Source organism: Eublepharis macularius, chromosome 1 (genome assembly GCF_028583425.1).
Source record: "Eublepharis macularius isolate TG4126 chromosome 1, MPM_Emac_v1.0, whole genome shotgun sequence".
In the NCBI taxonomy this organism is placed as follows: Eukaryota; Metazoa; Chordata; class Lepidosauria; order Squamata; family Eublepharidae; genus Eublepharis; species Eublepharis macularius.
In genome coordinates, this window is record NC_072790.1 from 189,724,576 (window position 1) to 189,741,488 (window position 16,913).

General features: G+C 43.3%; 1 protein-coding gene across 1 annotated transcript in view; it reads left to right on the forward strand.

Annotated features, from left to right (window-relative positions):
• USH2A (usherin) overlaps positions 1–16,913 on the forward strand; it is an 843,391-nt gene that overhangs the window by 569,348 nt on the left and 257,130 nt on the right. Inside the window, exons 41-43 of the mRNA XM_054970549.1 lie at positions 6,370–6,704; positions 12,256–12,378; positions 16,062–16,225. Of these exons, the coding sequence (XP_054826524.1) occupies positions 6,370–6,704; positions 12,256–12,378; positions 16,062–16,225 (622 nt within the window). The remainder of the gene's footprint in view (positions 1–6,369; positions 6,705–12,255; positions 12,379–16,061; positions 16,226–16,913) is intronic.

Here is a 16,913-nt window from a genome sequence, read left to right on the forward strand (position 1 = left end):
AAATGAAGATGCAGCCATTCAGGCTTGTCTTGCTAGGGGTGGCATTTTGCATGCAAAATGCCCCCCAACCCTCAGGGGCCCTTCTCCCACCTTTCCTCTCACCCCCTACCAAGGCTCAGCCTGCTCCCACTTGGGGGGGCCATTTCATGGCCTCCCCAAGTAGGTGCTCTAATCTCTACCACTGACAGCTGGGGGAGGATTGTCTTGCCAGGGGTGGCATTTTGCATACAGAGAAGGCTGCCCAGATTCTTTGATGTGTAGTGAATTGTGTAGTCCTTTTGTGTGGGGGACAATTCATATGATTTGATGTGATTTGTTGACCTGTTGTACTTTAAAAGTGAGAAAATAAAGTTTTTTTAAACTTGAGTCATTGTGTGTGTCCTTCTTTGATGTGAGGTTGTTTCAGCTCAGCATTGGGAACAATGGGGCAGGCTGGCTAGCCTTCTCTGTAGGTGGTGGGGGTGTCAGGGGGTGGTTGTCTGTGTGTCAGGTCAGGTGCTCTTTCCCAGGGACAAGTTGGCACTCAGAAGTTTGCCCACCATTGTGGCACCCCTGGGCTGTGCGGAATTGCCCGGGGAAAGAGAGTTTAGAAGTTCCCAAAGGGGAAGGGCTGGCCAGCCTGTTCCTGGGGTTATGGCGGGTGTGGGGTGCAGGGGGTGGATTTGGGTCTGTGAGGGGCTAATGTGGGGATTTGGGTCTGTGTGTGGCAGCTGGGGGGGAATTGGGTTTGTGTGGGGCAGTAGGGGGTGGACTTTGGGGACTGAGAGCACCTACTTGGGGAGGCCATGAAATGCCCCCTCCCAAGTGGGAGCAGGCTGAGCCTTGGTGGGGGGTGGGGGTAGGGGTGGGAGAAGGGCCCCTGAGGTTTGGAGGGCATTTTGCATGCAAAATGCCACCCCTGGCAAGACAAGCCTCCCCCAGCTGTCAGTAGTAGAGAAAAGATCACCTACTTGGGGAGGCCTTGAAATGGCCCCCCCAAGTGGGAGCAGGCTGAGGCTTGGTGGGGGTGGGAGTAGAGGTGGTAGAAGAGCCCCTGAGGGTTGGGGGGCATTTTGCATGCAAAATGCCACCCCTGGCAAGACAAGCCTGCATGGCTGCATCTTTGGTGGGAAAATGCCTCCCCCAGGCTTCAGAGAAGCCTGGGGGAGGCTTTTTCCCATTGAAAAGCTTACCCGAACTCCCGAATCAAGCAGAATCGATCCCCGAATCGCTATACCCAAATCGGCTTGCTGTTCCTGAACTGGCTTCGGGTATACCCGAATCGGGAAAGCCGAACCACTGTGCCTTTGCACACCCCTAGTCCCTATACAAAAGAATAAATGGACATAAATCTTACATTCAAAATCACAACACTCAAAAACCGGTGGGAGAACATTTTAATCTTACAGGACATTCCACTGCTGACCTAAAAGTGACTGTCCTCAAGCAGAGAAACTTCACGGGGAAATCACAACATGGCAGTGCTGAAATGGAGTTCATTCACAAACTCAGAACAATGGATCTCCAGGGCTGAACAGTCACATAAGATTCTTATCTCACTACAGATGCTAATTTCTGCTCTAATCAAGTTGCATTGTACCATTGTACCTTTACATCCTGACATCCTTTGCTACATTCCTCCCATCAAATCAAGCTGCATTGTATCTTTACATTCTGATGCCCTCCCTTGCAAAACCCCATCCATCTTCTGGCTGGGATATAAAGGCTCTGGGACCTCCATTCCTACTCATGTCTGAAAAAGGGAGGTCTGACTCTCAAAAGCTTACACTCTGAAAATCTTGTTGAGCTCTAAGGTGCCACTGGCCTTAAATCCTGCTGTTCTACTGCAGACCAACATGGCTGTCCTCCTAAAAGTATTTATGTGGATGCATTGAAAGTCTGTCATGCTGCCCAAGTATCAGCATAAAAACATTACCGTTTTCTTCAGCATACCTTGCCTCCCAGTTTTATGCTTACCCGATTGTCAAGAGGAGTGCCAACAGCCCATCCCTATGTGGTTCTGTGCTAGGTCTGTGCATTGAGGGTGTTGCAGGAAGAAATATCTTTTCTTAGTTGTAAATAACAACATAACATTTCCTTGCTTGGATGATTTTACACTGTTTCATAAGGGAGGACAAAGATAATGCAAATAACTAGGATAGATTCACTTTTGCCTCCCCCAGCTTTAGTTTTGTTTTCATCCAGTGTTTGTGTCACTTACTTTATGTTATTGTGTGCTACGAATGGCAGAAACCTGAACAGGAATTTTTAAGCTTTGCCAGATTAAAATTGTTTCTACAACTTTATTGCTAAGCTTGTTTGTGTTCCTTGAATTCAAGACTTCACTGTTAACACTGATTTGTTTAATGGTATTCCAAATTCTTTTTATCGAAGACCTTCAACATTCTTAAAGAAAATCCTGCTTCTGAATGCTGTATAAATATTAAAGCATAAGAATTTCATCATTCCTTAAGATCTCACATTGCTTACTAGGTGTATGCACTGCGAAAGTTTCCATTTGCATCTGATGAAGAGAGCGGTGGCTCTCAAAAGCTTATGCTACAATAAGGTTGCTTAGTATAAAAGGTGCTACTGGACTCTTTACCATTTCAGTTTTGTTTCCAGGGATTCCAGATTAAATTCATTTCATTACTAGTTTATTCCGGGTAGGATGATGCCAGCTTGAATCTGAACCATTTGGGTTTTTTTGTTTTCATGAGTATTGGCCTGTTGTGCTCATGCAAAGGACATGAAGATGCACACTGTTCTTTTCAAGGGGTGGGTGGGGAAATAAGGCTTTGGTACAGCTGTTTTTGCATGCAATAGCACCAAAATTGCACAGAACACATCCCTCCTACTAAACCATTGACTCACCAAGTTTGAGAGCGTACAACAACAGGGTTCAGTGTTTATGGACCCCAAAGAATGCTTGGGAAAGGTGTGTGTCAAGGCAAGTATTGTGTGGCTGCACATGAGTACACTGTTCTTTTCGAGGGGGGAGGAATGAGGCTCTATTCATGCTTAACAAAAAATACATTGTACAAAAACCCTTTGAGCCAATGAGTTTCTTCTCCAGCATATGAAAACACACACAACAAAGGACCCCAATGAAAGCAAGTGCTGGCAAGTGCACACAATGATGGCAAACTTATTGGCAAACTGGTGGTGGTGGCACAGTGTGCAAGCAGGAGAGTAGAGATGGGCACGATCCACATTACAGGAGAGTAGAGATGGGCATGATCCACATTACGATCGAAAAAAAACCATGATACTGGCGATCACACAATCGTGAACCGGTGGATCGTGATCATCCACGGCCAACGATCCAGCGATCGGGAGGTGCCTGGATCGGGGCGATTGGGCTCAGATCGGGGATCCACACAATCAGGCACCAGCAATCTATTCCCCTGACAACGGAGCCAGGGGAATGCCTGAGCTGTGTTTGCCCTCCTGTCGCCCTGGAAACCCAAATGGAAGCCCAGCTTTCCTTGATCAGCAGGGCTTCCTTCCAACCACGGAGCAGCAAAGCAGTCACAAGTTGGGAGAAGACACCCAGGGGAGGGAGGGGGAAGGGGGTGTTCTGTAGCCATCGGCACTCCCATCTCATCCCTGCAAACCCTGATAGGCAGCTCTGACAGCCAAACATAGATCTCCTGCGTTGCTGAATGGGACCCGTGCCATGGGCTCCCAGGCTGGGTTTCACTTTCTGCGAGCTGTGGAGTGGGACAGAGCTCTTGCTTGCTACTTGATACTTGCTAGCCTTTGGAGAAAGAGAGAGAGACTGAGAGAGTTGGCCGCCGCCACCACCCACCTTCCCACATCGCTGGGAATAGCAGCACGCCCCGCTTTGGCATCCACGAGCCACGAGCCACGGCTCGAGAACGGGAGATGATCGGTGTGGATCGTTAATTCGAGATTGTCGCTGGCACCGATCCACGATCAGCTGGGTCGTTTATTTTTTTGGGATCGTGCCCATCTCTACAGGAGAGCTTTCCATTGTCAACTAGTGCCATGCAGTGACTTTAAAAAAATCCTGCTTTATGATAGCAATAAAGCCAACAAATTATTACCTTTGAATTTTGCTGTTATACCATCTTTCCCTCTTTTATCTTTCCCTCCCTCTCCCACTTTTATTAGTAAAAAATAGGGTGGGAAAGAGGGCCCTCCTCCCTTTACTCCCCTTCCAGTGAAGGAAAAACCAACATCTGGCCCTGCCTTTCTGTGAGCTTTCCCACAGAATGCAAGGAGAGGCCGGAGGCTGGCAGTACCTTCATGAGTTTAAATAGGGGGTCCTGGGCTGCTGCAAAGGCTCATGGTTATACAGATTAGGTTGAGGATTCACCCCTCATTGTGGGAGTGAAACTACAAGGCAGGGCCAGATGTTGGTTTTTCCTTCACTGGAAGGGGAGTAAAGGGAGGAGGGCCCTCTTTCCCACCCTATTTTTTACTAATAAAAGTGGGAGACTGGAGAGGTTGCCAGTTGCCAGCTGCTAGTCTCCCTTTGTGACTAAAACCATTAACTCATAGTTGAACAGAAATGAAGATGAGACAATGGAGGACAGAGTTGAACAAGAGAGTCCTGTTGATGTGCCTGAAAATAAAAAATAAATCTTACCAGATTGGTCCTTCTATGTGGAATACTGATCTGGATCCACTTGGGTGTGCATGTGCGTACAAGTGTGCAGTGCACACACCTGCTACCTCCACCTCATTTAATGCTGGGTTAACAGTTTTAATCTTTCTGAGCAAGATGAAATTCTTCCTGGTGCTCCTCAACCCACTATTTTTGGAAAACTTCTTAAGTACCAGTCTTAAGGTACTGGCACCATGGCACCTAAGCAAAGGGCAGCAGCAGCAGAAAGCCACTGAAGGGAACCAACCAGCTCCATATGCCTGGGACCTCCTCAATGCAGCTCTCTGTTAATAATTTCTTTTTATTTCCAATTTTCACTCTAATCTTCATAATATGAGCCTTTGCGGCAGCTGGGTTCTCAGAGGCTGAAGGTGACCCATCAGTCCTCAAACCCATGTGTGCATGCCTGCATGAATGTTGCTGGCCTTTCCTTGCATTATGTGTAAAAACACAGAAAGGGATGCTGACAGTGCCATTGGTGCCAATGGCACTGTGCCGTCTGCTGCTCCCAATGGCATTAATGCAAAGGGCTCTGCCTCTCCCCTTCGGATCCAATTGGCTGTATGATGAGTGCAGACAGACTTACTGTTAAGGAAAACAACATGGAGCTGAACAGCCCACCATTGCCTGGCCTGCCTGTGTTGCTGCTATGCAAGTAAGAACTGAAAATGTAAGACACAAACTCTTTGGCAGCGGGAAGGGTAGTTGTTACAGCCTCATTTCCCAAATTTGTTCCACCGTTCTGGAAGTGGCTTTAACAAGCCAAACAAGCCATTGGAGTCTGAACTCAGAAGTAACTTTTTTGTTTGTTTGCCTTTGATCAGCTATTACTATATCATCTGTGGACAAATAAAACTGTATTATTGTGTCCATCTGTTTGGTCTATCAAATCATAGATAACAGATTCCAGATGACAATCTATGTTCCATATTTATATCCTGTCCTCCTTGCAAGGGGCTCAAAGTGGCATAAAAGGTTATCCTCCTTTCATTTTATCTTCTCAGCAACCTTGTGAGATATTAGACTTCCTAGCTCAAGCTTATGCGGCAAGCTTATGGCTGAGTGGGGTCTCTCCAGTCCTAGCCTGTAGCATTGTACCACAAAAGGCTGATCTATGTATTATGGCATTTTCATGAAAATCATTTTAAATTACTTCACCCTAAGGGCTATTATCCACATCAAGACACTTGCATACAGTGGTACACCACATGGCTGGATCAGTTTTTCTCCATGCCTGCAAAAATCTTTGTTTTTTCTATTGTAATAAAGAAAATTGTCCATAAATGATGAACATGTGAACAGCTGTCCACATGGTGGGGGGGTTAGAGTGGCCTCTAGGTGACAGCCATAAAGATATCATAATTATGTCATTAAAGTCTTATATTTCTAGAAGGATTTGTCATCACATTCTTCAATTTAAAAAATTCTAGATAGATTGTTGCTATTGGCTTTTGTGATAAAACACAGCCATGACAAATAATTTCAAACATCAAAATTTGGATGGTCATACAGACATGTACAAGTGGTGTGATTGTGAGAACCCTCCATAATATGTAACTTGGAAGTAATATACTATGATCCTTTAGCTTCCTTACACAACCACGTAACATGAAACATATCCCTCAGAGTGAATGAGCCAAATACCATGGGAAAAAATATGTTATAGAACATTGCTTTGTCAGAGCTGTCAGTTTTATTTTTATGTTGAACAATTGTTTGTATTTAAAGAGAGAAAAAAAAAATCTTTATTTTTTCAGGTTTCCTGGAAGCCACCTTTCATCCTGAATGGACAGATACTTAGTTATGAGATCCGCATGCCAGACCCTCGAATCACCCTCACCAGCAACTTGTCATCTTCAATGAATTATATAATAACCAACCTGATCCCTTTCACAAACTACTCAGTCACTATAGTAGCTTGCTCTGGAGGTGATGGCTACGTTGGAGGATGTACAGAAAGTCTAGCTACCTACATAACTACCCATCCAATGCTTCCTCAAGGCATTCATCCATTGTCTGTAACCCCAATTAGTGAGTCATTTATTGCTGTTTCCTGGCAACCACCATCCAAGCCTAATGGACGCCACATAAGGTAAGACATGTAGCAATATACATAACTACATCTGCTAATGACCCTCATACTCTTTGTTTATAGGAATGGTGTTTATCTGTGAGCTCATGACTCATGACTTCCTCAAAAAGTTAGTAGATGCTCCTAAATCAAATAATCAGTAATATTAGAAAATTGTCCCTTAAAAGACAGCTTGGCCACCACTATCAGAAGCTAACATATATTGGGTATAGCTAGTGTATAGTTTCTGTTCATATAGAAATCAAGTGAGGCCTAATAGGCCTTAGGAACATTCCTTGGAGTAATCTGCAAAATGTAAGGGTGCTGTGGCAGACAAATAATTGTAGAAATGCTACCTAAAGTTAGGAAGTTTGGAAACCCTTGTGGAGTGTGGTCTGCCTTGGAAGTGGGTCTGTGCTGAGTAGGGTTGACAGGTGTCCGGTTTTCACCCAAACAGGTATTTTGTTGAACTGTCTGGGGAAAATGGACTCAAAATACCAGACACCTGGAGAGGAGGGAGGAGAAGAGAAGGAAGGGAATAGAAAGGTGAGGAAGGGGAAGGAGTGGTGTGGCACACAGAAAGCCGGTCCACTCACCACTGTGGAACCAATAGGACTTGACCCAGTGACTTATGCTGCTCACAGGCTGGGCCCACAATGCCTCTGCCTCTCTGCTTCTTGTTGAGTCGTGCCCCCAGGAGGGCTGGGCTAGCCAGGCCAGCTCCCTACCACTGAAAGCCTCAGGGATTGTGTGACCTGCACAGCCTGGTATAATGATGTCACTTCTGGAAGTGACATCACAACTCTGGGGCCAGGAGTGCACATGCACAAAGCGTGCACATGTAAAAATCTTACCTAAAGAGAATAGCAGGGACACTATTCTCCCCAGCATCTTTTTTTTTCAGGAGGTCATCTGGTAACCCTATTGCTGATCTGTGAATGAAGGAATTAGGATGTGCAATATATCCTATCTAAGACCATCCTTTGCACAGTAATTTCTTCTGAGAATAAGACATAACTTTCTGGAAAGCTGCAGCATAATTTTGTAGGCCCAAAATTCCTTTGTTTTGGATTAATTTTGGATTAATCTACGCAGGGCTTCTCTTGGGCTTGACCCAGAAATTACAGCAGGTCCAGAATGCTGCTGCACGTGTCCTGATGGGCATACCATACAGGGCTCATATCATTCCAGTTCTGCAGCACCTGCACTGGCTCCCAGTGGAGTTCTGGATCAAGTTCAAGGTTTTGGTTTTAACCTTTAAAGCCCTAAATGGACTAGGACCAGCATACCTGCGGGACCGCCTCTCCCTGTATGTACCCTGGAGAGCACTAAGATTGACAAATAAGAACCTACTGGTGGCCTCTGGCCCCAGGGAGGTCCGGCTGGCCTCAACCAGTGCCAGGGCTTTTTCAGTCCTGGCCCCAATCTGGTGGAACTCTCTGTCAGAGAGCACCTGGGCCTGCTAAGACCTCATATCTTATCAGCAGGCCTGTAAGAAATGTTCCTCCAGGTATACAGTTGAGGCCAGTCTTTGATTATTTTTGGAGCCTCCCTACTAGTCTCCTACCAGGCGGGTAATGAAATCATCTCCGCCCCCCCACAAGCCCAGTCACTGGAATATTAACTGTGCCCCCCTCTTTTGTTTACATTATGACTGGAGAAATTGGAGGGGGCCACCATCTGAGATGTTGTTCCATATGTATTTTGTGGTTTTTGGATCTTAAATGTATCTATATGTTTTGATGTGTACTGTACCCCACCCTGAGCCCGTTTGCAGGGAGGGAGGGCTAAAAATCGAATGAATAAATAAATAAATTTTGAGCAGAGTGACAGTTAGGGTTGCCAGGTTGCAGCCAGCAACTCCTGGAAGGAAATGTGGAGCAAGTTTGACACGTTACTTCTTGTAAAAACTACAAGTGACATGATAGACACTCCAGCATTTTGCAAAATCTCTTTGGTTTTACCATAGAGTTTTTGCAAAATGCTAGATTGACAGCTATGTCACTTCCCAATTTTACTGGTGTGGTGCTGGCTTGCATCCCCCTCCCCATTTTCTCCTGCTGGCACCTGAAGTACCAGTGCCAGGCAGGCAATACGGTGAGAGGTCTATCAACCTTAGTTACAGTAGAGTGAGCAAGAGAAGGAAGGATTAGGTTTGGAACTACCAGAATTGGTTGTCTGATTGGTTAGTAAATTTATTAAATGCATGTAGAACCAATTACGTCAGTTCTCCTTGTCCTAGCTGTCTCAGAGCAGCCTGGCTACAGTCCACAATGAAATTAGCCCCTTGTTGCCTTGAAGTGCTCCTCTGGACTTCAGTGATTCCATCATTACCTTCAATAAGAAATTGAAACTTATGCTTATACACTATGAGATAGCCTCCTTGTTCTTGCTTACTGAAGACTAATTGTTACGTATGTATTGCAGAACAATAAGACAGGCAGTTTTGGGGAAGCAACCTATATTTCTCTACATTTAGAGTATGACTCTCTTACCACTGGTGAGTGAAGTAATACAACATAAGCATTTCCTGCAAAGTTCATTTTCTTCATGGTGTGCCATCCTGCTTCCAACCAGAACAACCACTCAAGCAGTTGCTCAGCACAATGTGATGGAGAGAGGAGTGCAGAGGGTAGCAGCAGCAGCCACTGGAAGCGATTTGTACTTGGTCACTATCCAGTGCTTTAAAAGATTTTGATATATTTTCATGGCTTCTACATCAAATTACAGACAGACCAACCAGAACAAAATAATTCAAGAGGGTTTTTTTAAAAAAAAGAGGAGACAGTTCTGTTGACGTTGCTAAACTAATAACTTGAAGCATTTCATGTGATGTGAAGACAGAATATTCTCATGACATCAACTTTAGAATTTAGTTTCTCAGATGCTGGAGGGCATGAAACCTCTAAAAAGAGAAACCAGGAAGCTGACTTGTAGTCCACAGTCAACTTTCTCTGAATCCTTGGGTTTTTAAAGAGCCAGTTTGGTGTAGTGGTTAAGAGTGCAGGACTCTAATCTGGAGAGCTGGGTTTGATTCCCTGCTCCTCCACTCGAAGCCAGCTGGGTGATCTTGGGTCAGTCATAGTTCTCTGGAGCTCTCTCAACCCCACCCACCTCACAGGGTGATTATTGTTGTGGGGATAATAATGGCATACTTTATAAACCGCTCTGAGTGGGTGTTAAGTCATCCTGAAGGGCAGTATATAAATTGATTGTTGGTTGTTGTTGTTGTTAAAGCCCTATTTCAGCCAAAGCTTTCCAGCTTAATGGGCTAAAGGTGATCTTCATTAAGGTCACAATTTCATGGAGGATAATACCTGAGCAGCAATTTGTAATTGGCATGAAAGCTTTGATGTACACAGCAGGCTGTTATCTGCATGGACTTCCCCGTTAACTTAAACAAGGCAGCAGATGCAGAGGAGCATTCAAGGTTTGTTCTTACAGCAACAAGGTTAACAGGAGAGTCTGCATGAATAGCAGCTCCTGGTGTGCTTAGAGTGTTTATGGGTCCAGTACTGGGTGATGATGTATAAATAAGTTCCATTCATTTTATGGAAGTAACAGCCAAGTAATTCCTTTAATTTTGTGTCCCAAAGTCAAAAGATAGCAACTTTACCCTACCTGAATTGCCCCCACCCCCAACTAGCTCTTAACAATTGGTTGCACATATGATGTCAAGCCTTATGTTAACCAATATATGTCCATATTTGTATGCTTGAAGGATATATAAATTGTGCGTTTGATTTTGGCAGAATCCTGGAAAATAAAATGTAATTTAACCTTCTCTATATATGTGCTTTGACATTTAAAAAAAATCACAAATACAGCAAGTTCTAAAATGTGATCAACATGTTGTATGAAAGGTAGTAAAGAGTCCAGTAGCACCTTTAAGACTAACCAACTCTTCATCAGATGGACTCTTTACTATTTTTCAATGACAGACTAACACAACTAACTCCTCTGGTTGTATGAAAGAAGAGCTTCCTATCTGTGTGGTGTCCCTGAAGTACTGGAGAAAGATTTGAGCCCTGTAGTACCTTAAAGACCAACTAGATTTCCAGGGTATGACCTTTTGAGAGTCAAAGCTTCCTTCTTCAGACGTAGACCCAAATCTTGTTTTTCTACTGCATACCGATATTGCTACCCACCTAAAACTATCTTCCTGAAATACTGATGAGCTGCTGACCTCACCCAGAAACACACTTCAATTGGGAGAAGTGAGAACATAGTACCTTGCCCTCATTATTGAGGTCCATATAACAATTTGAGAATCATGATACTATGGCATGTATTAAGGTTATTAAAAGTTTGGTATCTAATATGAAGACTCTCATTAACTAAGTGATTTGCAGAAGTCAATTCCATTAACTAAGCATTTACTAGAAGAAACTCTCTCTGAAAGATCTATGGGATTTAATAAAGTATACTAATGCAGGTAGAATGTAATAACATCACTCTAACATGCCCTCCTCGTTTCTCATCCTATAAGGTGATAGTAACATATAGAATTATATATCATATTATGGTTGACGGACTGATTATTTTGGTTTCATAATAAACACTTGTAAGGCATCTCCTTCAACATATATGAGTGGCGTAGCAGAGTATATCAGGTGCTAAATAATGTCCTTTATGGAAGATGATACTATACAGACAGCCAAACCCAGCTACTCCTCCAAAATGGATTCCTTTATCTAACCTTCATATATTGTTTTCTGTATCGGAGAAGATGTGAAACCGAGTCTTCCTCTTGATATGTTCAAGAATGAAAAATAGGACTGATTAAATGTGCAAAATGAAAAGCAGCAGCACAATTTATAAAACTCTAGCCTTGAACTTGAAGAAAATAGCTGATCACAGTTTTGTTGAGATATTGGCATACTGAGCATCTTTGAGCAAGTAACTTGCAACATAGATTCTAACACACAAATGTGTGCACACATACATATCTCCAGGGTTAAATAGATTTGCAAGCTAATTTGACCACACAGAATTCCAGTTAATGAACTCAGATGATTTCATATGCATGTTATGAATAGTTTCACCAGTGCTCTAAAATGCATTGTCTACATGACAGATTTACCAGTTTCATAGCTCCCAGCCAGAGATCCTTCATAAAACTACCAGTTCCCAGAGCTATTCAGAAGGAACCATTATGATAAAACCCTTTCAGACTAGTTTAAATTTGCAGTGTAGATGAAGTTTCTTCTCTGAACATAACTGTAAAAGATTACACTGAACTTTTCTTTCTTTAAGTCTTGATGTACTAAAAGAATAAGCCCATACACATTTTTAGTCAAGCTATTGTAAAATTCACAAAATGTTAAATTTATAAGCCATTACATGTCTTCAGGTTCTTTTTTCCCAATAAAGGAAGTGTTATGAAACATTTCATCATATATTTTGAAACTTATTAGATAACTTACAGAAAGTATCATTTTTTGAAACATTTAAAAAACTTTACAGCTGTAAAAACAAAATAATGTGTGACTTTTAAAAACAACCTGATTATTTTTTTGTGTAATAACATTAGTTGAGATAATCCCAGCATTCTGCTTGTCTTTTGTGTTAGATATGAGCTCCTGAGACGTAAAATCCAGCAGCCACTTGCATCAAATCCCCCTGAAGATTTAAATCTCTGGCACAATATTTACTCAGGAAGTCAGTGGTTTTATGAAGATAAGGGTCTTAGCAGGTGAGATTACAAAAACTACAAAAACAAATGCTGGCATTTTGTATAGCCTGTACTTAATAGTTCAAAGTGTTCCTTGTGTCTCCGTGTTGTGAACATGTTAATTATGTAATGAAATATTTTCTGTCATCTCCTTTGGCATTAGTCATTATTAACACACCTGGGCTTATTGCTGTTTTGCCATTCCTGCTTCTTGCACACATACAACGTGTTTCTGTTTTAAAGAGCATTGCAGTCAAGATAGTGAGACTTGAGTTGTGCTAGGCAATACATTTATGCAGTCTAAGGATTAATTGTTGCTTATAAGAGCTGGCTTCCCTTTGGGGAACATCTGCTGAGGGGGATCAGTGCTGTAAAGCAGGGATATGATTTCCAAGGAATATTGTGCCTACATGGCGGTTTATCAGAGTAATGGAGGTCAAGATTTCCTGAAAGACAGACAGCCTACCATTACTAACTTTCCACTGTAATGTGCAGCCACAGGAGGGGGTTGCACATACTCTATGGTGCAGGCTTTAGTTGCACGCGCCAACAAGAACTAAGGGCTAAATTAGATGGCATGACATCCCCAGGGACACCTCAGAGATGCTGCTGCCATTTTACCTCTGCATACCCTCCCTTTACAAACACAGAGGGGCCCGATTCTGCTCAGGTAGAGGGCCTTTGACATCTTGAAAATGGTGCAGTGGGAGACAGCAGCCTCTCCCCCACAACATAGTCCTAAGCAGGACCAGGCCCCTGCGGCATTTGTAAAATGAAGAAATTACAGTGGTAAAATGGTGGCAGTGTCCCTGGGACACTATGAAATCTAGTCTGGCCCAAATAGAATTGCAGTGTGCTGTAATGGTAAGTGTGTAGGGCTAGAATCTAGATGTTTGCTGGGTGACCCTGGGCCAGTCTCTCTCTTAGCCAGAAGCCCAAGCCAGAAGCCACTGAGGCCACTTACACAGGTGTAGCCAAGGGAGACTGCTGGCTATGGTGGGCACTGTGCGGGGAAACCTCCAGAGACATGGAGGCCACTGATGCACTGGAACAGGAGGTCCAGGGTGGCACTCGACCCAGAATGAGGCCACTTGCACTTACAGAGCCAAGCCAACACCTTCCAACAGCCACCACCTCCCAGCCCACCACCGCAGTGAATGGCCCCATCCCTGGAAGGGGTAGAATTGGGCCAGTGATCCAGAAGCCCAGCAACAGAGGGCTCCCCATCAGGGCAGGGCCATCCCAGGCCTTGAGAGGGTGCAATCAGGAGCCTAGAGCACTGGCCTTGTTGGCCAACTGGAAAAGGAGTGGGGCAGGGAGGTGTGGCCATCCCTGGCCCAGATGTTGGGGCTTTTGCTGGGGGTGGGATGATGGGAAACAGGGTGGGGTTGGCATGAGTAGAGAGGGATAAAAGGAGGGCTCCACACCCTGACTGGGGAGGAGATGAGAGGTTTGTGCCTGATGCTAAAGCCAGTCTCTCAGGTGGGGCAAGACTGTTCAGAGGTCACCACCCCAACCCTACTTCCACCAATCTGAGGTCTTCAAGTGGGAGACCTCAGGCACAGATAAAATGCTGCATTACCGGGCCAAACAGTCAGCCCAAGACAGAAAAGAGAGGACAGCAGGTGAAAGCCTCAGCAGCGCCACAACAGACTCTCAGGATCGGGTGAGGTGCAAGGAGGACCACGACAGAAACCATGTACCCTGCAGGATAAAAATGTCCTGATTAGATAGAAGGTATCTGAGAATCCTCTGCACCACACAGAGATCCCTCAGAAGATTACTTGTAGGGATGCGCAAACACATGCCAGTTCAGCTCACTTTCCATTCACCATTGGTGATCTGCCAGCCAATTGATGGATGGGTTATTCCGCTGTTCACAAACTGTGTATTTGCAGGAACTGGCTACTTGCAACAATCAGAAGCTAACTCCCAGCTGATAAGGGATCAATGGAGAGTCAGCTTCTGATCTCCTGCTGGGGAAATTTTGCTTTGTGGCCTAAAAACTGTACACCAAACATCAGTGCCCTGAGGACAACCCTAATTTATAGGCAGTTACTTCCCTCCCCTTTGACTCTTCCAGTGTACTTTCCCAATATAATGAATTATGAGCACAGAAAGGCCTTCACTAAGGCACACCTAAATATTCTACCACTCGCAGTCTTGGAAGGCTGCTACAGTGGGATTCCATATAAGAAGAGAGTGTGCTCCTGTGATTATAGGTCCATTGAGGATTTGTCCGATGTCACATTCCAGTGTTTGAGATTTGAGATTGAGCGCAGCAGATTTTTGAGGAACATTATATCTCAACTCCCAGGAAGCTCAGACCAGGAGAAATTATTTTCATTATTGTTAGATAGGAACAAATCCATTACTCTCCAAAGACAATGAGGCATGCTGACCCAAGCATGGTTGACTCATAGCTGCTCTACTCTAGGTCATTAGCCTAGGGATTGTATGATGTTTTATTGCCAGGTATGGATATGTTGATTCTGTATTTTAATCCTTCTGCAAAAATGTCCAAAAATTTATTTTATTGTAATTTAAATTTTATCTTGATGGACATTTAATTCTTGTATTTTTGCTATGACTTTTTGCTAACACAGTAAAGATTGATGATCTAAGCCTCAAACTGCATGTTATGTTTTAACAAGGTTCACCAGACTCAACTTTCTTTCTCTGCAGCCAAACAGCAGCTGTGGGGAGCTGCTTTTTAAAACCTTGCAGGAGTCCATGGTGTGGAGGGGAAAGGGGGCTTCTGCTTCCCCTCATGTTGTTTTCCCAAATCAAAACAGCTCAGCAGCTTTTTTTAGGAGCTTCATGTGAAGTCTTGTACAGCTCCTAAATGGGGCAAATGACACTCCTTGAGGTTATTTATGGTGCAATATTAGGAAGAGTTATTCCAGTCTAAGCCTACTCTTTAGGATTGCACTGTTAGTCTTGTGAAAAAGGCAGGCAACCTTCACCCAGCTTATTAAAAAAGGAATGTGTAGCTTGTCTCTATGTTCCCATTGTATAATCAGAAAGCACATGACACAACAACCTTCTTGAAACTATACAGGTCTGGTAACTGCTTGGATGGATGAGCTACTGGGAACCCTGTGTATGTTGCCTTGAGTTCCTTGAAAGTTCCTTGTCATTGTAACAAAAACTAAACTTTGACAACAAAAGGCATGGAGAAGGAAAAGTCACAAGATTTTTCCATTTATAACTTTTTAAACTTTTAGATGAAGGCATCCTTTCACACACATACACATACAGATGCAGGCATGGCATCTGAGATGCTTGGCTGTTCTATTTGTATGGAATCTGATAAGGAAAAATACTGTTATAATGGGAAGTAGAAGTGCAGATCCGTGGGTTTCCCAGAACAGGGGGGAAAAACTATTGTCGAATCAGCCTCATCTCCAAATGCTGGCAGTTTGCCATTGCTGTAATTGCATCTTGAACTGAGCTGTAATCCCTCACTATTTTGAAAAAACAACTATTTTATATAGAATTTTATCTTGTTTAATCGTTACTGTGTTAGTAGTGTTAGGCAGATATTTAAAGCAAATCTGTGTTTCTCCTGATATCTAAAACAATGCAAAGACTTTTCAAAATCCTAAACTTTCTTTTTCATGGTTGCTAGAGCAATTATTCATGCTTTTTTGTGCCTGATATATAATATATATTCAGCACTAATTATATTAATTCTGTTTTAGGTATACAACATATGAATATAAACTCCTAGTACATAATGAAGTAGGATATGGATCAAGTGAGCAAATGATTGCTGCAACACTGGCTGGGTTTCCCAAGAAGGGTAGTAATGTCACAGCTCAACCTCTTAACCATACTGCCATAGAAGTGGAGTGGACTGTCCCAAGTAAGAACCCTTCTTATATGAACTATCAGTCTCATATCACTTTAGTGCACACATGTATGTAGTTCACTTGATTTCCATGTACCTAATGACTGACAATTGAATGTGAACTGATTTCTTAAATGGTTTTGCACAAAAATTGATATAAAATGATATGAATGGTCTACTTATTGCCTTTCATATATATGATGTTGCAGTCATCCAGTGTTATGTGTGAACTAGATTAGAATAACAAGTCTTAAAAGAGCTTGTCTGCTACTTGGTATTTCTACTTTCTGACCAGTATTTCAGGAAAAGGTGCAATTAGGGTTTTCATCTTTATTTTGTTTATTTAGAAAGCTTCTATGCTGCCTCCACAGAGACCTGGTCAAGGTGGCTTCCAACTAGTCTTCTTGGGTCTCCAACAGCCACATAAATAAGCAAAACTAAAGTGAATGGAACTTTCCCCATCATTTCACCAGCAATAAATTGTGACAATATAAAGTTGGATGCAGATCTATCATATTTTATTCCTCCCCCCCACCCCCAAAGTGGGAGCATCTCTGAGTCTTATTCTGTGCACAATGTATTGCATTATGGGAGTGTTACAGATGTGAATTAATACTTGTAGTATGAGCAATAGTGAATCTTTGATCCGACCAATTGGGAAGGTCAGGGAAAGATAGCATAACATTGCAAGAAAGCTCTTCTT